Source organism: Aethalodelphis obliquidens, unplaced genomic scaffold (genome assembly GCF_003676395.1).
Source record: "Aethalodelphis obliquidens isolate GAN/ISIS:26980383/991018 unplaced genomic scaffold, ASM367639v1 scaffold70, whole genome shotgun sequence".
In the NCBI taxonomy this organism is placed as follows: domain Eukaryota; kingdom Metazoa; phylum Chordata; class Mammalia; order Artiodactyla; family Delphinidae; genus Aethalodelphis; species Aethalodelphis obliquidens.
The window spans coordinates 8537138-8560237 of record NW_020838014.1 but is presented as its reverse complement, the minus strand read 5'-3'; the positions used below and the strand labels follow the sequence as shown (position 1 = coordinate 8560237).

The 23100-nt window shown below is 38.0% G+C and overlaps 1 protein-coding gene and 2 long non-coding RNA genes across 3 annotated transcripts in view; 1 reads left to right on the top strand and 2 right to left on the bottom strand.

Moving 5' to 3' along the window:
* The window catches only part of LOC113611653 (dimethylaniline monooxygenase [N-oxide-forming] 5), a 29741-nt gene that overhangs the window by 5740 nt on the left and 901 nt on the right, over nucleotides 1-23100 (top strand). Inside the window, exons 2-7 of the mRNA XM_027090936.1 lie at nucleotides 5633-5821; nucleotides 7780-7942; nucleotides 9491-9633; nucleotides 12390-12589; nucleotides 15748-16100; nucleotides 21880-21952. Of these exons, the coding sequence (XP_026946737.1) occupies nucleotides 5633-5821; nucleotides 7780-7942; nucleotides 9491-9633; nucleotides 12390-12589; nucleotides 15748-16100; nucleotides 21880-21952 (1121 nt within the window). The remainder of the gene's footprint in view (nucleotides 1-5632; nucleotides 5822-7779; nucleotides 7943-9490; nucleotides 9634-12389; nucleotides 12590-15747; nucleotides 16101-21879; nucleotides 21953-23100) is intronic.
* Nucleotides 3034-9010, bottom strand: LOC113611656 (uncharacterized). Its single transcript, XR_003429539.1, has 2 exons — nucleotides 8626-9010; nucleotides 3034-3324 (listed from the first exon to the last, which is right to left on the bottom strand). It is a non-coding gene; the product is annotated as an uncharacterized LOC113611656 (long non-coding RNA).
* The window catches only part of LOC113611655 (uncharacterized), a 33333-nt gene continuing 19867 nt past the window's right edge, over nucleotides 9635-23100 (bottom strand). The window contains exons 2-3 of the long non-coding RNA XR_003429538.1: nucleotides 15695-15941; nucleotides 9635-10120 (exon numbers count right to left, since the gene is read on the bottom strand). This is a non-coding gene — a long non-coding RNA (uncharacterized LOC113611655). The remainder of the gene's footprint in view (nucleotides 10121-15694; nucleotides 15942-23100) is intronic.

Here is a 23100-nt window from a genome sequence, read left to right as displayed (position 1 = left end):
AGCTCAGTCATCCCAACACACCTGCTGTGGAAAGCATGGGTCTACTCCTTGTACTAAACTTTGAACCCTTGGATAACAGGGACAGACTTGTATTTTTTAGCATTAATATAGTGTTTTTATTACAGAGGGACTTCAGAAATATCTACTGAAAGAATGAATGAAGTTGAATTTAAAAGTTAGGAATGTGTCTACCCTTGCCCCTCAAACATCTTGGTTCCAAAAGGACCCTACCACTCATTAATTTAATTTTTTTTAAAAAAAACGTGCTATATACAAACAACATGTTTAAATAAACTTTGAATTTTGGAACTGTGTTAGATTTACAGAATCATTAGGAAGATAGTACAGAGTTCCCATATACCCCATGCCCAGATATTATTAACATCTTACATTAGTATGATACATTTGTCCTAATTAATGAACCAGTACTGATACATTATTATAAATTGAAGTCCATGTTTTATTCAGATTTACTTAGGTTTTTTTCCTAATGGCCTTTTCCTGTTCCAGGTGTTCCCATCCAGAACACCACGATGCATGTAGTTGTCATGTCTCCTTAGGCTCCTCTTGGCTGTGACAATTTCTCAGACTTGTTTTTGATGACCCTGACAGTTTTGAGGATTACTGGTTAGGTATTTTATAGAATGTCCCTCAACTGGGATTTGCCTGATGTTTTCCTCATGGTTAGACTGGAGTTATGAATTTTGGGGAGGAAGGCCTTAGAGGTAAAGTGCTATTCTTATCACATCATATCAATGGTACATACTATCAAACTTATCACAATTGATTGATGTTAACCTTGCCGACCTGGCTTGAGATGCTGTTTATCAGGGTTTGCCACTGTAAAGTTGTTCCTTTTTTTCTCCCTTGTCATACTATACTCTTTGCAAGAAAGTCACTATGCACAGTCCACACTTAAGGTCAAAGTTGGCTATTCTAAGCCTCTTTTCTTTCCACATAAATTTTAGAATCAGTTTGTCAATATCCACAAAATAGCTAGCTGCGATGTTGATTGGGATTGCGTTGAATCTACAAATCAAGTTGGGAAGACTGACATCTTAACAATACTGAGTCTTCCAATCTATGAGCACAGCATATCTTTCCATTTATTTATATCTTTGATTTCCTTCTTCTGTGTTTTATGGTATCTGCATATAAGTCTCATACATATTTTGTTAGATTTTTCCTAAGCACTTAATTTGGGGGGTGTTGTTATAAATAGTACTGTATTTCAAAGTCCAATTTTTCATTTCTGGTATATAGGAAAGTAAGTGACTCTTGTATATTAACCTTGTATCCTGCAACACTACTATAATTGCTTATTAGTTTCAGGAATATTTTTTTAATTCTTTTTAATTCTTTGGGATATTGTACAGTCATATCATCTGTGAATAAAAATCATTTTATTTATTCCTTCCAAGGCTGTATACTTTTATTTCCATTTCTTATCTTATTACATTAGTTAGCATTTCTAGTACAGTGTTGAATAGAAGTGGTAAGAGAGGCTGTCCTTAACTTGTTCTCAATTTTATGGGGAAATTGTCCATTTTCTCGCTATGAAGTATGCTGTTAGCTGCAAGTATTTTGTAGATGTTCTTTATCAAATTGAAGATATTTCCCTCTATTCCTAGTTTGCTGAAGGTTTTTAACATGAAGGTGTAGTATAAACAACATTTCTACAAAAATAAAAGAAAAAATCATACCTCCTTAATAAATCAATTTGTTTTTCCTACTTTCAAGTTTTATTGATTTAAAATAAATAAAATATACTCATATAACAGGGGAGACATTATACAATGTGTAATTATATAAATATGGGTAGACATAGGTATACAGTTGCCCTAGGCATACATAATATTATATACTCGGTGATTAGAATGTGACTTGCATTTTGTCATATTACTTTTTCCAGTTAAAGTTATATCATAGGCCATTTTCAATGTTTCTACACAGATTTCAAAATAATAGTTTTAAGTATCTCCAAATTCAATCTCTATAATTCACTCATTAATTCATTTCAAAGCATTTATTAAGCATCCACTATATATGAGGTACTGTTTTGATGATAGAGCTACAAAAAATAAGACACAAATCCTACTTTTGGGTACCTCATAGTCATGAAAACAAATGCAGAATATCACGTGTTCTAAGTTGCCTTGATGGCAATATGAGCGGAGAGCTTTGGCAGCTTGGAGGTTGAATGGGGCATTTAACTCAGTGGAGAGAACAAGAAATATTTCTCCAAAGAAGTGACATTTGATGTGACTCTTGAATGATAGATAGGAATTTTCCAAATGAAGAAGCTGTACTGTAGTGTTACAAAAGTTTGAAGTTGTGAAAGAGTCTGGAATGTTTCAACAACAATTTAATGACTCAGAAGCTTGAAATTAACTGAGGAGAGCACTAAATGAAGATAAAAAGGTAGATTGGGATAGATTGTGAAATATGCTGAGTTTCCAAATAAGAAATTTGCTTTTCCAAATGGAATCAGTTGAAGCCCATTAAGCAGTGGGGTGACAGGATCTGCTTTGAATTTAGCAGGATACTTAAGGAGTGGTGTGGAAGGTAAATTCTTCATCATATTGAGATACCATAATTTTCTAAACCCTTTTCCTATTGGGGGAGGGGGGCATTTTAAGTGGTTTCTAATTAATAGATATTTTAAATACTATAAAATGAATATCTCTATGCATTTGGTTTTATATTATTTTCAATTTTCCTTACAACAAATTTTTGTGAATAAGATTAAAATAGCTTATTCAACTGTTTTTAAATGAACTTTGATGTATTTCATTAGTTTGTTATGCATTATGTAAATTTACTTCCTTTTTCTATATGCACCTTTCTCAATATAATTCAACATACATCTATTAAATATCTACTAAGTGCTATTTATAATTTTATATGCTGTGGGAAAGAGCATGAATACAAGTAAAGGGGCCTACAATCTAGCTGGGGAGATAAGGAATAGACTATAAGACATTATGGAGGTCTTTGAATCCTAAGCTGAAAAATATACACTAGAGAAAATGGGGCAGCATCCAAAATTTTAATTAGGGCAGAGATACAACCATACCCTAGAAAGAACACTTTGGTTGAAATAGGTAGGATAGATTGGAAGAGACTTGTAAAAACACCATTAGCAGCCAAAGGGAATGAGATCTTGAAGTATGGGGCTGAGAAATGGGAATGATCAATTCAGGATTCTGAAACTGAAAAATTCTTCTCTAAAAATGGGAGGAAAATCATCTCTAATGTGGGCAAAGCCAGTGAACACTCTCCTTTGTGGCCATTCAATGTTCAGTAACATCCATATATCTTTTTCTGGAATAAAAAGAGAAGAGGGGGCCCAAATTGGTTAAGGTAATTTTCCATAATCAAAACAATTTTTAAAAAATATAATAGAGTTGAAAAGTCATGGTTTGTGATATCTCAGTGACAGACTAATATAACAATCTGGGTAGATACTGCTTTATTTTATGTGATCACTACAACAACCCCATGAGGTAGTTAGTAGAAGTTTTTGAGGAAGCAAAGAAGTTAACCTTGCTGGGGAAAGAACAGTGAACTGGGGTTTGATATCAGCTAGAGCAATGCTTCTCTGCTTTCAGATGCATCTGAAACACTTGAGGATCTTGTTAAAAGGCAGATTCCGATTCAGTAGGTCTGGGATGGGGCCTAAGATTCTGCATTTCTAACAATCTTCCAAGTGATGCCCCTGCTGCTAGTCCACAGATCCTACTTTAGGTAGCAAGGATCTGGAGCAGTGGTTCTCAAAATTACAGTGAATTTTGTTGGGCATTAAATGGTTCTGAGACCAATTCCAATGTGTGTGTGCGTGGTCCCCAGACACCAGCAAACAATTCTCAAACACTAACAGGATGTCCAAGGATTCAACTCAATTCTGATGCCTATCTAACCAGAGACAGTGTCAGATTCCACAGATTGAGGGCTCAGTTCCTCAACCCCACTTTAGACACCAGTCATAAGTCCTGGTTATTACCTGGGCTTCTGACCAACCAGCTACAGATTGGAGGTTCCAATGACCCCTTCCTTGGATTTGGACTTCAGATGCCAGTCTCACGTCCAGGTTGTTTTTTACCTATACTTCTGACCAACTGACTATAAATCAGAAATTCCCATGATCACCCCCATCCCCACCCCTTGGGTTTGATTAATTTGCTCACAGAACACAGGAAAACCATTTACTCACTAGGTTACCGGTTTGTTGTAAAAGAATATAATTTAGGAACAGGCAAATGAAAGACATACATAGGGAAAAGGACACTGAGCTTCCATGCCGTCTCCAGGCACACCGCTCTCCCCTAATCTCTTTGGTTCACCAACCTGGAAGCTCCCTGAACCCCACTCTTTTAGGTTATTATAGAGGCTTCATGACATAGGCATGATTGATGATATCACTGGGCATTGGTTATTGATTCAACTTCCAGGCCCTGTCCCCGCCCCAGAGATCAGGGGATAGGCAACTGAAAGTTACAACCCTCTAATTACAGGGTTTGCTCCATTGGTAACCAGCCCCCATCCTTAGTTGCTTTCTAAAAGTCAGCATATTAACATAACAAAGGGTACTTTTCATCACTCTCAACACTTCGGAAATTAGGAGAGTTTTGGGAGCTCTGAGCTAGGAACTGTGGAGAAAGACCAAATATATATGAGAAATATATTTTGACCATCTGGATGACCAAATATATATTTCCTATAAATCACAATATTGCAGGCATTTAGCTTATTTCATTTTTATGTTATAAATAATGCTATCATTAACATCCTTTAACATAAATCTTTGTCTACAATGCTGAATCTTTCTTTAAAAGGCTAAGTTGCAAGGGTTTCATATTCTTGTCACATTGCTGTCCAGAAAACATTGTACTAAGATCTCATTTCACCTCATTTTTGCTAACACTGAGTAATTGTCTTTTAATTTAGTAAAAACGAGGTAAAATGAGAACACATAGTGGACAGGATGTAAGTTAGTACAGTGTTTCCTGGAGAACAATGTGGCAAGCGTATGAAACTTTTGAAACTTCCCTAGGCTTTGAAATATATATACTATTTAAAAGACTATTACTCAGATGGGCAGTCTCACTTGGAGTCTTATGTCATGGCAATCAGGTGACAGCTGGGACTGGACGTGTGCTATGACCCCTCTGCTCACATATTTAGAACGTCAGCTGGGATAACTAGAACTTCTGGGGGCTGGCTGCACATCTCTCTATCCCAAACATGCTCTTCATGTGGCTAGCTCAGGCTTCTTCACAGGATGGTGGTCTCAGGGTACCTGGACATCTTACGTGGCTGCTGATTTCCACCAGAGCAAGCTTTCTAAGAGACCCAGACAGAAGCTGCAAGACTACCTATCACTTAGTCTTGGAAGCCATTCAGTATCATTCCAACTGCATGCTGTTGGTCAAAAGCAAGTCATAAAGACAACTTAGATTCAAGGGGAAGAGACTGCACGAGGGCACAAATACTGGGAGATGTGAAGGGTTGTGGGGAGGGGACTTTTTTTAATTGGCATTTCTTTCAGAAAACTTTTTCAAATGTTTGTTGGCTGTTTATAAACCATGACCTTAATTCTCAAGTTGCTATGAATGCTTTTTATTTACTGCAGGAAGAACCTGAAGAAGGGAGGGCCAGTATTTACAAGTCAGTGATCATCAACACTTCTAAGGAGATGATGTGCTTCAGTGACTATCCCGTCCCAGATCACTATCCTAACTTCATGCATAACTCCCAGATCCTGGAGTATTTCAGGATGTATGCCAAAGAATTTGACCTTCTAAAGTACATTCGGTTTAAGGTAGGGAATTTTGTGGGTATCTCTGTGTTCGGAGTTTCAAGTAAATGAATAACTGTTCTCATTTACCAGTGCTTATGTATAGATTGGTTTGATATGCTCATGTATCTATCCTATCCAGACAGATTCTACTCTATGTCTTCTCTATGTCTGAAAATATTCATGGAAAGGTCCCTCTTCTATGTATTTTGACTGCAGATCCAGGAAGCCACCTTCATTTCATTGCCTTCATTCTATATCATTTGATTACAATAAAACAATGAAGGGAACTGACAGGCATGGGAACTTCAAAACCTTCTGTTTCCACAACTTGCTGCTTAGCCCTTTTATACTTTCTGAAGTACTTTCCAGTGCATTATTTATGTGATCACAACAACCCAGTGAAGTAGGTATTAAAAAGTTATGAGGGAACAAATAAGTTAACTCTGGTGTAGAGGGAGGAACACTGAATTGGGAAACAAAAACTTGAATTCTAGTCTTTGCTCTACCACTAATCAACTTGTGACTTCAGACAAGTAAGTTCCTCAATGCCGATGTATCTTAAGTTTATTTGTAAAACAAGATGCCTGTACTAGATCACTTCACTGGTTCCTTCCTGCTGTAAAGTCTTCTGTGATATTCCTATCATTCTAAACCGTGACCATAAAAGAATCAATACTCTGACAGCTGGCAAAAAGCCCAAATCTTCTACCTTCTGATCATTCTACTAAATCATGCCTTTTTCTGTTTAATGACAAATTTAAAATGGCAATATCCAGTGACGACTTCCAAAGTCAGTCATTTACAGCCTAGTGGTCCTTCTCTTCACTTCTTTAAACACTTATTGTGTTTAAACACTTTAAACAAACAGGTTTGTTACCATACTAAGCAGTGAAGACAGAAAAAAAAAAAAAAACAGTGATTTCACAGTCTAGTTAAGGAGATAGAAAAATGAAGAGAAATTTCATTGTAAACATAATTATAAAAATAAAGAGTTAGAGTGATAAATGCCACTGAAATCTATACATTGCAGCTCAGAGGAGGGACACAGCCCATCAGGGCATGAGGCATCAGACACCAGGGAAGTTTTCTTAGAGGAGATAATACCAAGCTAAATGTTGAAGGGTGAGTTTCTCCAAATGAAGAAAGAGTAAAAGGATTATTCAGGCAGAAGCACCAGCCTGTGTAAAAGTAAGAACATGATAGAGAGGAACTATAAGTAGTATGTGATGTCTCAGGTATACAAGAGGGGTATCTCTATTAGTCAACCAAGACATTATGGCATAAACCCTAGAAGCACAGGAACACATTCTTAATGTTTCCTTAACCTGGGTAGAGTAACCTATATTTATTATTATTTTTTAAAGCTAAAAATTGTGCCACTGACTATCCCATCTCACACCTTCTTTCTTTATAGTTACTTGTAAAATGGGCATTTATGGGAGTCAGAGAGGTTCATTTACATAAAATATGAGCCACTGAGATGTTTCTCTACTCTATTAGGAAAGGGAGCCCTCTAGCTCAGTCACAAGTTTAAGGCCAGACAGTGAGAAGAGGACTTGCGGTAAGAAGGCATCAGAGGGTCTCAGGATGTCTGGGGGTATGGGGAGGAATAGGCATTTCGTGCATGGAGTGTCTCAGAAGCACAAGAGAAGCCCAAACTTTATTCACGTAGCACATTGCCCTAGGGTATGGTCCAGAGAACTGGTAGTCTGCACTTCTCTGGAAGCAGAGGAGAGTGCAGCGTTAGTCTGCCAACTCTCTTTTATTTAGCTTGCCTCATGGAAGTTTTCTCACTCTGACCACAGCCCCAAACAAAAAAGTTCTGATTTGTGGAGTATGAAAATCAAATACCCCTGCATGAGGCCTGTTAGGCGGTATCAGCCCTTTGTTTACCCTCTGCAAGGAGAGTCCTGTCAGGGAAGATGTCCACTATATGGGCTGTGGTTATAGTGCCCTGTGGCTACCCCTTTTCTTTTTAGACCACCGTGTGCAGTGTGAAGAAGCAGCCTGATTTCTCCACTTCAGGCCAATGGGAGGTGGTCACGGTATCTGAAGGGAAAAAGGAGGTGAATGTCTTCGATGGAGTTATGGTTTGCACTGGCCATCACACCAATGCTCACTTACCCTTGGAAAGCTTCCCTGGTAAGTAGCCTACAAGGAAGGAAGACACTTGAACTATGCCTGTGACCTGATCCCTAAAGAATGGGAGGAATGTGGTCTGAGTGATTCCTATCTTGGGATGAAATAAAGCTTATCCTAATTCTGCATATTCTTCTGAAAAGTGATGGGGTAACTTGTATTAACGCTATTTAGGAGGTAGAGATACCAGTAATTTGGGGGACTAGAGGAAAATTAGAAGGCTCTATATTTAGTTTTACAATAATTTTAGTTTTTTAAGGATAAAAGTTGATCTGCATTAGATTGAATGACGGAATTTTTCTTTTTTAATTTTTATTGGAGTATAGTTGATTTATAATGTTGTGTTAGTTTCTGCTGTACAGCAAAGTGAGTCAGTTATTCATATAAATATATCCACTCGTTTTTAGATTCTCTTCTCATATAGGTCATTACAGAGTACTGAGATGAGTTCCCTGTGCTATACAGTAGGTATTTATCAGTTACCTATTTTATATATAGTAGTGTGTATATGTCAATCCCAGTCTACCAGTTAATCCCTCCCCCACACCTTTCCTCCCTGGTAACCATAAGTTTGTTTTCTACATCTGTGAGTCTATTTCTGTTTTTTAAATAAGTTCATTTGTACCATTTTTTTTAGATTCCACAAATAAGCGATATCATATGATATTTGTCTTCCTCTGACTTACTTCACTCAGTATGACAATCTCTAGGTCCATCTACGTTGCTGCAAATGACAGTATTTTGTTCTTTTTTATCGCTGAGTAATATTCCATTGTATATATTTACCATGTCTTCTTCAACCTGAATGAGGGCTTTTTTAGCAGTTGAGGAAACAGAAATATTGAGTTTCTAAGGAAGAAAATAAAGCTTAAAGAAAGAGCTTAATTAACAGTCTTTGACCTGGATTTTCATTCTTTGGGGAAAAAAGCACTCTATGTATACTTTAGAGTATATAAGAATATATGTACTCCAATTGGAATGGAAGTAGGTATTTACAGATGATGAAAAGAGGGGGTGGGGGATGGGCAAAATAGGTGAAGAGGATTAAGAGATACAAGCTACCAGTTATAAAATAAATCAGTCTCAGTGCTGTAATATACAGCACAAGGAATATAGTCAAAAGACTGTAATATTGTAATAACTTTGTATGTTGCATAATCTATATAAATATCAAGTTACTATGTTGTACATCAGAAACTGATATAATATTATGTCAACTATACTTCAATAAAAGAAAAATAAACAGGATGAAAAGACAAAAGAGAATGGAGGTTTTCTGAAGCAGTTTGGATTTGTGAGTCCACAGGTCCAAAATACTAACAGATCCTGAGTTAAGCAGACTACTTATGATAAGGAAATCACAAGGTTCCACTCTTAGGCTATGGGAAAAGGAAACAGGCAAAATATTCAGAAAGGCAACAGTGCACCTGAGTAAAAGCAGAACATATGGAGAATATATGCATAAACTCTACACACTGCAAAAAAGTGAATGATTTAACAAATTATATCAGATAAACCATCACCCAATAATTATTTTCCCTTCTCTTGTAGGAATTGAGAAGTTCAAAGGACAGTACTTCCATAGTCGAGATTATAAGAATTCAGAGAGTTTTACTGGAAAGAGAGTCATTATAATTGGCATTGGGAATTCTGGAGGCGATCTGGCTGTGGAAATTAGCCACACAGCCAAGCAGGTTTGAATTAGTAAATTATTTACTTTGCTTCACCAAGGAAGCTGCAAGTGGACCCAGCAGAGTGTACGGATACCTGCACACAGCCCATCAGTGCCAATGGCAAATGCAGGGCTTGGTTTCACTGCCTCAGTTGGCAACATTTTGACTGATGATGTGATGGAGCCAAGGTTAAAAGTTAGATTCCCATTATTCACTTGGCCTCACACTAAGGAATTTGGTCATGACCACAAACTGTGCTCATAATCTCACTCAGCTGTCTCTTCAGAGTGTGCTTCTGGCTCTGAGGAAGACCAGGTGATTGCTGGGAGAGCTTGTTAGAATGCAGCGTTCAGAGTGTGGATCACCTGTTGGCCAGTAGAAGTGATAATGCTCTTATCTGAAGGAAAGTGTACTCAGTCATTGAAAGCTTTTCACTAATAGGATGTTGGAGGAATTTTCCTCTTCACTCTTCATCACTTCCCGAATGGAAAAAAGAAGTCTAATCCTTCTAGAGACAACATGGATATCAGTATGAAAAGCATCCACATTGTAGCACATGCAAGCAGCTCTCCCCAGCCTTTGCATACCATTAGGTAACACAGAATAACATTCACACTAAAGCAATTTCTATGTCCTTGAGGTTTTTTGGTTTGTTTGTTCTGTTTTTTGTATCATAGCTTTTGAACTGTGAAAAAAGTATCTTAATTATAAATTCCTAGAAAAAGACATCATTGATATATTTTGTTATTCACGTCTTTATTGAATCGTAACTTTGTTGGCAATAAGTAAATGCCTGGTTGTTCTTCAGTAACTTTAATTAAGCTGTGCTTCTCCACAAATTGTTTTAAAATTATTTTTTTTTAGGGTTGGCATTTATTTTTATTTATTTTTTAACATCTTTATTGGAGTATAATTGCTTTACAGTGGTGTGTTAGTTTCTGCTGTATAACAAAGTGAATCAGCTATACATATACATATATCCCCATAACTCCTCCCTCTTGTGTCTCCCTCCCTCCCACCCTCCCTATCCCACTCCAAATAGAAGTTTAATGCCACAACTTTGTGAAATGAACTTTACCCACAAACTCCATTCAATAACACTTCTTCTCAGGTCTATCCCCATCTATCACCACAAAACTAATTTTATATATTACTCCATGAATTAATTCAACAAGCATTTATTAGGAAATAGGTATATAAACAATAAAGGGTAAAAATGTGTGTGGGTGCTATGATAAAAGAATGTACCAGGTGTGTGGTGGGGACCGAAGGCATGAGCTTTCTTTAATACCATTGGCTTGTTAAATGGTCAGTTATAGAGGAGCTGGGCCTTACAAGCACTGAGGAATTGTAAATTGCCAAAGAACAAGGCAGGAAGAGCGGGTGGAGGTAAGGTGGTTGTGTCTGAGAAAGCTTTCTGACCTATGTATTATTGACACTATTTTATACATAGAGAACTTTTTAAATGAAGCTCTGAGCATTTATATTACTCATAACCTATATTTAAAAAGTTATACACACTGCACACAAAACCATTTGATTTCTAAGACTACACACAGGCTCTTTCAACGGTGACATGTAAAAGTGCTTATTTATGATAGCAGTTAAGGTCACCACGGGTGAGAATATATGTATGAAGTACATGATTATCCCTCTGTAGACAGGTCACCTTTTAACATGAGGGCTTAGACAAGAGACCATAAAACAATGTACTTATATAGCTTACAACCCTGGAAAATATCTCCAGCGAGTTTTATAATATAGAGAAAGTGATGCTTTTGCCAGGTAGTTGAATACCAAACTTTTACTACGTGGACTTTAGCCAGCAGATAACACAGAAAGACAGACCAGTTCCCTGTTGTGCTACTTGCAATCTTCAGTTTTTCCCTTAAATAAATGATGAAACATTACTTAAGCACAGACTTCAGAGTCAGTTAGACTTAGGTTGGAAATTCAGCTCTATCATTTAGTAGCTATACGATCTCAGGCAAGTTATTCATCCTCTCCATGCTTCTCATCCATAAAATGGACATAACAATACCTACTTCAAGAGGTTGTTGTATTGATCAAATAAAAATATAGATAAAGGACCTAGTACAGCGATTTACAGGTTACAATTCTCAATAAAAGGAAGTGATGCTGATGATAGGCTGGGGACTAAAGGATGTATATGCTCTACCTCCCACCTTGGAGAAAACACATTTGGAAAGATAAAAGATAAGAATATATAATATTAAATATCAACATAAATGATACTTTTTTCTAATACTGCAAACAATGTCAAAGGCAAAAAAAAGACAGAAGATTTCAGATCAAATGATGTCCAGTTGCTTTCAGCTTTACTGTTCCATGATTTTAAATGAGTTGGACAGGTGACAAGTGCTAGAGAAGTTCAGAAGATGGAGAGAAAGTTATCAGCCAGAACAGTCAGTGGTATCTTCATGGAGGAGGCAGACTTGATCTGGATCTGAAAAATGAATAGGCTTTGGAGAATGAAGGGGATAGGGGGCTTTTCAGGGAGGCATAATGACATTAAACAGAAATGCACTGGTGGTTGGGAGCAAGACATAGTCTTGGTCAGTGACTACACCAATTTAATTGTAAGCTTAGTGTTTGAGAAGAAAATGGCAGGAAATTTAAATATATATATATTGCCAGGGAATAAAAAGCCAGACTAATGAGTTTGAAGTTCATCTTGAAGTAACTGGGTTCCCATTCCTTCAGAGAAATAAGTCAGAGAATGGCAAAAACAAACATTTTTTTTTCCCATGCCTCAGGTTTTCCTCAGCACCAGAAGAGGGGCTTGGATCTTCAATCGTGTCGGAGACTATGGATATCCTGTTGATGTGTTATTCTCTTCTCGATTTAAATATTTTATGAAGAAGATTTGTGGTCAAACATTAGCAAATATATTTTTGGAAAAAAAGATGAACCAAAGGTTTGATCATGAAATGTTTGGCCTGAAGCCTAAACACAGGTATGTTCCCAGGCTGGGAGGTGGGCAGTAACAGTCAACGCAAAGAATAAGGACTGTTCACATAGGCTAATAGTACGGTTACCTCTATGTTTACATTAAGCAAGTCCACAGAATCTGAGATTAGATTTCTACCTTTCCCCCACAGAAGTCCAAGATCTACTGGTCTGTAATTTTCAGGCTATAATTCTCCTTGGCATTAACCATTTTATCATTCCCCGAGGTACCAGTTCTTTTTACATGATGCCCAATAGCAACAACAAAATGGTAGTAGCGGGCAATGCATCATTCATTCATTCATTCATCCAACAAACAACTGAGCATCTGTTATGAGCCAAGCATTATACTGGCATGAGAATACTGAGACTAAAGACCTAATAGTAATAGTAATACTAATAACACTGTACCTTTTTGAGGACTTAATATAAGACAAGCACGGTTTTAAATGAGTTACACGCATTATCTCATTTAATCCTCACAACAGCTCTATAGGTTGGTACTATTTTGATCTCCATTTTGCAGATATAAAAACTGACACTTAGAGAACCTAATTTGCCCAAGATCACACAAGTAATAAATGACAGACTTGAGAAATGGATATTTCCTTTAATACTCTAACAAGAAGATAGACAATAGAATATGATAAAGAAATGCATGGAGTGCTATGAGAGTATGAAAGATAGGAGTTCTCACACAGCCTAGAAGGTAGACTGTGAGCGTTTCTAGAAGCTGATTTTAAATGCTGTTTTCCCCTCCAGCTTTTAATTTTTTTAATGTTTAGATTTAATTGCTATAAAATAGTAAGTACAATGAGCACCCATATACCCTTCACTTAGATTCATCTATTATTAACGGTTTACTATATTTGCTTTTTCCCTCTCCCTCTCTCTGGAGATAGATAGATACACACATATATAGCTTCCATATATACATACATATAGTCATAAATTTTTTCTGAAACATTTGAGAGTAAGCTGCAGTCAATACAACACTTTACCCTACATTCTTTAGCATATATTGCCTAAGAAAAAGGGCATTCTTCTACATAAACATAATTATCACACTTAGTAAATTTAACATTGATAAAATACCGTTATCTAATATAATGCATATTCAAATTTTCCAAATTGTTTCAATAATATTTGTAGCTTATTTATTTATTTGTTTGGCCACACTGCATTGCTTAAAGTTTGCAGTCCTAACACTGGAACGCCAGGGAATTTCCTGTAGCTTTTATAGTTTTAAATCCAGGGTCCTGTCAGGTATTACACCATTGTATTTAGTTGTCATACCTCTTTAATCTCTCTTAATCTGAAATAAATCTCCATTTTCTTGACATGGGTTTTTTTTTTTTTTTTAAGAATTCAAGCCATTTGTTTTGCAGAAAGTCTCTAAATTTGGACTTTCATAGCTGTTCTTCCTTTATTATATTTAGGTTAAACAATTTTGGTGTGAATATCCATAGGTTATGTTGTGCCTTCTTGGAGGATCACATCAGGAGCCATATGATAGCAGTTTATTGCATATTAATGATGTAAAATTTGACAACTTGGATTAGGTGGTCTACCAGGTTTCTCTTTTGTAAAGATTTTTTTTCCTTTGAAACTAACCAGTGGGGTGATACTTTGAGACTGTGTTCCCCAACCTTTCAGGAATTTATTTCGCCCAATTATGGAAACTGTAGCATCCATAACTTTGGTGATCACAAAATATATTGAGGTTATATGGAATAATAGAAGAGAGTCAAACAAACAGGGTAAGGAAGTAGCATTCTAATTATAAATACAAGGTCTTGGAATAGCAAAAAATACATTATGCTCTGAGACCTGCACACAGTTTGGTTTGGCTGGACTACAGGCAAAGATGGAAGAGTGACTGAGTACATCTCCTGGTTCACTGGGCAGATATATGAAAATATTTGTATGCTCTGCTAAATAAAAAGTTTAGAATGAAGACAGCCCACAGCCACTGAAAGATTTTAAGCACGTGAGTGACACAATAATAAATACATTTTGGAACAATCACTCCAAAAATGATGTAGAAGATAGACTGAAAGAGGATGGAGCAGGAGGCACTAGAGACAGCTGTAATGGCCCACGTGAAACAGCATAAGTAAAACTGTTCTGGGGGTGTTAAGAGGAGAAAGCGTGGCCTTGGTGACCAGATGTAAGACTCACAGTTTTGTGGCTTGGGCCACAAAATGTGGATGGTGGTACTGTTAGTGAACAGGAGTAAGTTTGGAGAGAAAGATGAAATGATGAGGTTGGAATGAGAACAGAATCTGTACCTAAAGGTTTGTGTCAAAGAATTACTAAATGCAGCAAACCAGTAATACTGTTTAAACATATCTTGTTCCTAAGAAGAGGCCAGCTCTGTCTGAACATGATGGGCTGAGGATTCTCAGAGCCTGTTAACACAGGGTCCAGGATTCACACTGCTTTTAGAAAGGTCCAAGATTCTGCACCTTATCCTATGTTATTTCAAGGAAACACTACTTACCATGCCTAGAGTATCTCAAGGGAGTTCATAAAAAAACATTTGATATAAATCCTAAAATCCTAGGCTGTGTGACCTTGGGCAAGCCACTTAACTTCTTCAGGCCTCAGTTTCCTCGTCTATAAGACCTGGATAATGACAACTGTCCTGCCTCCTTCAGTGGGTTTGCGTGAGACTCAAATACGTTAATGTATGTAAAAACAGTTTATAACTGTAAGTCACTATACACATGCAATTTATTATATCTTTTGGAAAATGATGGTCCAAGCCTGGCTCTTGGGCCTTTGAAGAGGAAAAGGGACTCAACAGAATGCTGATAGTCCAGTTCTGCAGATTTCTTGACATATGGGTAGAAGCTACTAGACTGTGGCCTTATATCACTGAGAGCATTATTAGTCCTTGAGAAACCAGGCACGTACTCATCAAATAAAACAATCCTTCCCTCACTTCTCCAACAGCTTCTCTTTCAATGCCATCCAGGGTCCAACTTTTACTCTGAGATCCTTACCTTTGTCAAGCTGGTATACATTAGACCTTTCCCAAATTTCATGAATAAAGGGAGACTATTGGCATATTGATTAACCACCTCAATCAAAATAGAATTTTACTTACATGGTAATGATCTCTCTCTCTCATGATCTCTCCTTCTTTATCATCATTCACAGAGCTCTGAGTCAGCATCCAACGGTAAATGACTTTCTGCCAAACTGTATAATTTCTGGCTTGGTGAAGGTGAAATCAAACGTGAAGGAATTCACAGAGACAGCGGCCATATTTGAGGATGGCTCCAGGGAGGATGACATTGATGCTGTTATCTTTGCCACAGGCTATAGCTTTGCCTTTCCTTTTCTTGAAGATTCTGTCAAAGTAGTCAAAAACAAGATATCCCTGTATAAAAAGGTCTTCCCGCCTAACCTAGAAAAGCCAACTCTTGCAATCATAGGCTTGATCCAGCCCTTGGGTGCCATTATGCCCATTTCAGAGCTCCAAGGACGCTGGGTCACTCAAGTATTTAAAGGTAAGTGACCATGCAAGATGACTACCGAATTACTTAGTGGTTTGTTTAATTATGTTTATGTTCTTGCTTATAAATAGCTGAGACAGCATGTATGATTGTAACAGTGCCTGGTATAAAATTAGTGCTCAAAAATTAATTTTTGAGGGAATATAAAGTAGTAACTTATAACCATGGACATATAGCAGAATCTACTAGGAAGTTTTCCAAAAATAGGCATGCTTTGCCTGGTGGTGTTTATTTAATAAGTCTCAAGTGGGGCTTACATAAAATTGTTGAGAAAATGTTCCCCGGGTGATTCACACATGCACTCCAGATTAAAATCCACTCATCTAGATTTCAGACAACTGATACATATTTGTGAAGCAAAAGAATTATTCTTCTTTCATTATAGTTAGAGAAAGTCACATATAGAAGTGCTGTGATTTCATTTTAGACAAAAATTAAGAGCTGGTTAAAGACTAGTCCAGAATGAAGAAGATTCAGCCACTCAAAGTCTTACTTTCCCCCCTTTATGTTCCCTCTTTCAGAAAGTTTTGGCTAGGAAAACATGAGAAAAAACTTTGGGGTTTGGGATAGCAGGCTCAATATGAGTCAGCAGAATGATGTGGCTTCCAAAAGACTTAACTATATCTGGCATTATTAAAAAACTATAATGTCCTGGAATTTACAACTCTTCTTCCCTGAACTGGTGAGACCACACCCAAAGACATTTTAAAAGTGAAACTGGAGTACATTAAAAGGAGAGAGACAAGAGTGGTTAAGGGGTTTGAAAATGTGCCATTTGAAGTACAACTAAAGGAGCTGGAGAGGTGTGGCTGGAGAGGATAAGATTTAGGGGAGATATGAAAGTTCCCTTCAGATACCTGAATAGATGCCCCATGGCAGAAGGTTTTTTATATTTGCTTAGTATCACTTCAAAGGTTGAACTAGAAACAAGGAGTGAAACTTTGAGGGTTTGCACAATATCAGCTTAACATCAAAAATAAACTTTTGCCAGGCCAATAGGAAGTAGATTCAAGCCTCAGAATAGGGAGAAATCAGATGACTTTTAAGGTTCCTTCTAACAAAGAAGTTCTTTGATTCTATGGTTACTATAATAAAATTTGCTACCATTACTTACGTTTAATTAAAACTGTTCAAAGTTCTTGTTGAGGGACTTCCCTGGTGGTCTAGTGGTTAAGACTCTGCATCCCCAATGCAGGGGGCCTGGGTTTGATCTCTGGTCAGGGAACTAGATCCCATGTGCCTCAACTAAAGATCATGCATGCCGCAAAGAGGATTTTGCGTGCCACAACTAAGACCCAGCGCAGCCAAATAAATAAATAAATATTTTTTAAAAACGTTCTTATTGAAATTACAGATTCTTCTTCCCTAGTGAAGGTCCTCATGGTAGCAGAGAAAAAAGAAGCAATGATGTTAGAGTTGATAGATAAAAAACTTTTCCAAATTTCCCCGAAGTTCTTTCATTTCTTTCTGTTTTTTTCTTTTTTCGCTGTGCCGTGTGGCATGTGGGAATCATAGTTCCCCAACCAGGGATCGAACCCATGCCCCCTGCAGTGGAAGCATGGAATCTTAACCACTGGACTGCCAGGGAACTCCCAAAGTTCATTTCTTAATTCCTTTTAATTCCATCCAGTAGATCACGTACTCCTTGAGCACTGGACCAGCAATGCAATGCAAGTAACCGGTTAAGTTGGCTTAATTCCAGTCATATAAAGTGTCTCTTTTTTTTTTTTTTTTTTGCGGTACGTGCTGTGGCCTCTCCCGTTGCAGAGCACAGGCTCCGGACGCACAGGCCCAGCGGCCGTGGCTCACGGGCCCAGCCGCTTCTTAGCACGAACCCACATCCCCCGCATTGGCTGGCGGACTCCCAACCACTGCGCCACCAGGGAAGCCCGCTAAAGTGGATCTTTTAATTGGGTCATAAAGTAAGAGGAAAAGGTTGCTTTAAAATAGGCCACAGCATCTTAGTAAACTTTGAACAAAAACGAGACTCTTTTCCAGGACCAAGTGAACCATTGAGAGGATTAGGGCAAATGAGTATTTGGAAGATTCTGCATTGTGACTGTGGGATTAGGGGATCTTAGGGGAAATGCACAAAAAGCTGTTTCCTCTGCTAGCAAATCTTAGTTAGTGCTAATCCCTCTAGCTTTCTTCTAACACTTGGAAGGAAGGAATCATCAGAGAATCCCTATAACTTTATCAAATTTCCAAAAGGAACCCTGAGTTTTTTGTTTTACTGTCTGCCTACCAAATCCTTGCCTTTCTCAGCCCAGAATTCTACCTTCACTGTGCCAATTTTAAGACCATTCTTTCACACCTGCCCAACTCTGCCTGTCCTCTTCCCTGGCCTGTCCTTTCCTCACCAAGCCCCATTTCCCTACTTCCTTTGTTCTCTAGAATTACTATTCTCTTGTCAAGAAAATATTCCACCCTTTCCTAGAACACTGAACCCACTTGCTTGCCTTGACAGAAATCTAGTTTTCTTTTGTCTTGCTTGTAGCCCTCTCAAGAGCCCTTGCAAGTGTTCCACTTTCATTTAGTAACTTTCTTCCCTTGAAAACTGTATGAAATGATACCAATTCTCTGGATCACAAAGAAGCATTATGTCATAGCATGGCATTCACGTTCCTCCACAAATTGGATACAGGCTGCTTTTCAGGCCCATCTTTTGCAGGTCTTTACCATCCATCCTACAATCTTCTAGATGCACTGAATGACTTACCCACTATGCAGCAAACACAGCAGGTACTCTTATACCCTGTGCCTTTGCTTCTGGTGTTCTCTCTGCCTGGTATGCCTCCCTTTTACTTGTTATTTGTGTGGGAAAAGCCTGTTTATTTCCTCCCTCTCTGTAGTATATTGAAAGCTCTTTAAATAAAAGAATCATGTTTATTTGCCTTTGTCTTCCAAGTCTAGACCAGTGCCTAGCACATGGGAGGTAGCTAATACATCTCTATTCAATGACTGCAAGTTTAGTTTTGGAGGTTTTCTAAACTCTACAGTAGAAAGTTCTTATCAGAGGATCTCAGCTTATGAACTACCTTCTCAATTTCCAGTCATGGTAAAAGGCTGGAGTGAACTGAAAGAGCAGAATGGCAGCCACACCTCCTTCTCTTGTAACATTACCTTTACATTAAACATGCAGGGACTAGTCAGGACTACATAAATACAATCTGTCTTAGGCCCGAGAGCCGACGGAAAGACTTAGTTCCACAGAGTTACAATTCAGGCTCACCCCCTTTGAACCTTGCCTTGGAACCCTTAGGAAATCTCTGAACTTCAGTTCCACACTGTTCTTCAACAACATTCTTCAGTTAACATTTACTGGCCTCTTAGTATATGCCAGATCCTCTGCTAGGTGCTGGAGATACAAATATGACCAAACAGAAAATTCTTATCTTTATGGAACTCAGAGTCAAGCAAGGGAGACAAGTAAACAGACATTTAATGTGTTCATTCATTCAGCAGGTATTTACTATATCCTAAACAAGTGTCCAATAACAATGTAGAGGAGCTGGCTATGGGAGCAGAAAGGAATAAGTACCCAATTCTCCCTACACCTGCAAATACACTGTAAAAAAGAAGAGTTTACTAAAAGGACAAGGCCATCTCGACCAGAGAAGAGAATAATTAGTAATATTTATGCAAATTTAGAGAAAATGACAAAATAAACCAAGTCTTGAGAACTACAAGGAGTTCAGAATTCTGGAGAATAAAGTATTATAGGAATTAAAGAAAATGAAGCTGGAGATATTTATAGAGGCAAAACCAAGAAAAATCCTTAGGTGCCATGCAAGAAGTTCACATTCAATGTAGGCAATAGAAAACAATTGAAGGATTAACTGGCAGAGGGGGAGCCAAATCAGATTTGTAACTCAGAAGATGTGTTAGAGGGAAATGAAATGGGAAATAGGTCAGCTGCGAGCCTGTGACAAAAGTCCAAGAAAGACATAATGAGGGCTTTAAACTAAGGTAAAGGAATATGAGAAATATTTGAATGAAATTTCATTGGTGAATTTGAAAGGATTTGGAGGGAATGTAGGTTGGAGATGAAAGAGAAAAGAATCTGCTCAGAGGCTATGGCCATTGATGTAAGCTGGAAATATAAGAGGAGGTGCAAGATAGGAAGGAGGGAAATACACATGGTAAAAATGACATGTGCCTGAACGAGGAAACACTGCAACAACAGTATCAATGAATTAAGAACTGCACCACCGGATACAGTACACATCTTTATATATTCCTATCTATCTACCTATCTAATTTATAATGATTTTTTTGTTTGGTTGTGTTTTTGTTTTTTGTTTTGTTTTTTGGATGGATTGGCTGAATCACAGGCAAGAAATCACCTCCTCCTCCATGTTTCTACTTAAGTAAAAATTATTGTTGTACCATGAGAAATAATTAGGAAATCAACTCTCAAACTGTGTTTCATGAGCATCTTAAGACCTGTGATTAACTTCAAATGAAGCATTTCAGTGATTCCTCATTGACTTACGAACATACATAATAATTCCCAAGGCTAAAATGAAAAGAACACATGGCAAAACACAGAAGGCTATTTCTTGAGGGTTGAATTTGGGTCTCATGTTTTAAGAGGGACACACCAGGATAGTTACTAGAGTATGCCCAGAGAAAGGCAACCAGTGGGGCAGAGAACGTGAAAGCTGTTATATGGGGAACTGTTAAGGCTTTAAGGCTGATAATGGGAAGACTTAAAGAAGTTATGACAGTTGTTCTCAAATGGTGCAAACGCTGTCATTTGTTAATACTAGACTCCTTGGCCCCAGAAGGCAGAGCTAAGTCCACTGGTGCCAGCTGCATGGAGCCAGGTTCTGGGGTCAATGAAAAGAATAATGTTCCAGCAAGTAGAGCAGCCAAACAATTAAATCATCTCCTCAGGTGATGAGATCCCCATCACCAGAGATATTTAAGGAGGAATGAGATAACCACTTGAGAGTACTTGTAGAGAGGATTGTATTAGGTAAGATATATTCCCATTCTAAAATTACACGTTCCAGAATTTTGTGGAGTAACACTTTAGAGTTGGGTGTGGCTAAAGTTTTCTACATGGCATAGTGCCTGTAAATCCGGGCATAAAGCTAATCATTTAAATTGAGAGTTGTCTATGTCAACTTAAATACTATTCTACCTTTGTCTAGCCATGTCCTTGGTGTTAAATTCCTGCTACTGGAACTGTTCATTGGTGCTTAAATTTATCTGTTAAGATTGGGTATTATGAGTTGCCCTTGACCTTACCCCTCACTCTCAGTAAATAAAAAATTTAGAAGGTAAGGCTTATCTTCCATGGAACTGTAGGCATACAACAGGACTGAGAGTTTACTTTTACTTCCTTCTCCCTGTGGTATAAATCCTCTTTCTTAATAAGAGTACAAGTACAGGTGTGTTTCCAATCCTCCCCCCTCCTTTTACTTTGTACCTCATTTTCTGTACACTTTTAAGGCCATTTATCATTTCCTCATGTCCAGATTTCATTTCCCAATTGAAAGACTATGTTAGGGAGGAGGCAGCTTTTGGTTGGAAAGCAGATTAGGAGAAATACCTTACAAAGACAAAGTAGAAAAGAGTAAGCTACTGAGGTTAATGATTATATTCTGGTGGTGGTAGGGTAAGGTGATCAAGTGAAGGTGTAACCTCCTTGGTACAGACAACTAGCCTGTATTCCTTTGAATTTTCCATAGCATGGTAATTGTTAATAGGGTTAGTGTTCATACTGAGGTAATTTTACACTTAAAATTTTGATTTTTCTCTTTAGGGATAAAGACATTACCCTTACAAAATGAAATGATAAAAGAAATAGCTAAGGTTCAAGAGGATATGGCCAAAAGGTAAGAGTTCTCCCAGGAAGATAGGTGGTTAATTTTTCCCACTTAGTTCTTTTTCTTCTCTTTTGGCTGCATTGGGTCTTCGTTCCTGTGCATGGGCTTTCTCTAGTTCTGGAGAGCAGGGGGCTACTCTTCTTTGCGGTGCATGGGCTTCTCATTGTGGTGGCTTCTCTTGTTGCGGAGCATGGGCTCCAGGCACGCAGGCTTCAGTAGTTGCAGCATGTGGGCCCTAGAGCGTGTGGGCTTCAGTAGTTGTGGTGCATGGGCTCTAGGGTGCGCGGGGATTAGTAGTTGTGGTTCACGGGCTCAGTAGTTGTGGCACACAGGCTTAGTTGCTCCACAGCATGTGGGATCTTTCTGGACCAGGGATCAAAGCCATGACCCCTGCATTGGCAGGCGGATTCTTAACCACTGCACGACCAGGAAAGTCCCCCCACTTCTTAATAAGAGCAATGTTGTACTGTATTTATTGTCCTCGTGTTTGTTTAAGGATTTAGATTATATTTTGAAGGAAAAGGAAATCATAGTTTGTGACAATAGAATAGAGAATTACCACCAAGTGGTTTGAATATGGATGGGAAAGGAGAGAAAAGCTTAAGAAAATTCTATGTTTAGGGCCTAAAAGAAAAGTCAAGTAGGAAAAAGCACACGGAGAGAAAACCTGGTACATTATTTTGGCAAGGATTACATGAAGAGATATTAGAGCTGCCAGAGGAAGGAAGGGCAGCGATGAATTGAGAGGTAGATATGGTTAAATTACAAATCAGTAGGTAGATTTACAAATCTGCAGGTAGATTTACAAATCTGCAGAGGCTACTTTGCTGGCTGTCATGTGACAGCATACTTAGGTCACAGTGGCTCTTAGTATGAGTAATCTATAGGATCTGGGAAGGTGGTACCACCAGCCCGTATTTTAGTGCTTGGGTGGACACATTTAGCAGTCTGAATTTCAGAACTTGAGCTTATTCACTGCTAATTTTTATTTGAACAAAGTTGATGTTAATAAAGCTCCTAGATTTTTGTGGAGAAGTCAGAGGCACAATCATCCCATGCCCAAAGACGTGGTTTTCTTCAACTGATTATACCAGCATAACTCTCCCTTCTGCAAGGAGGAGAAAGACAGTTTTTACTTAACCCTGATACCCTTTCTA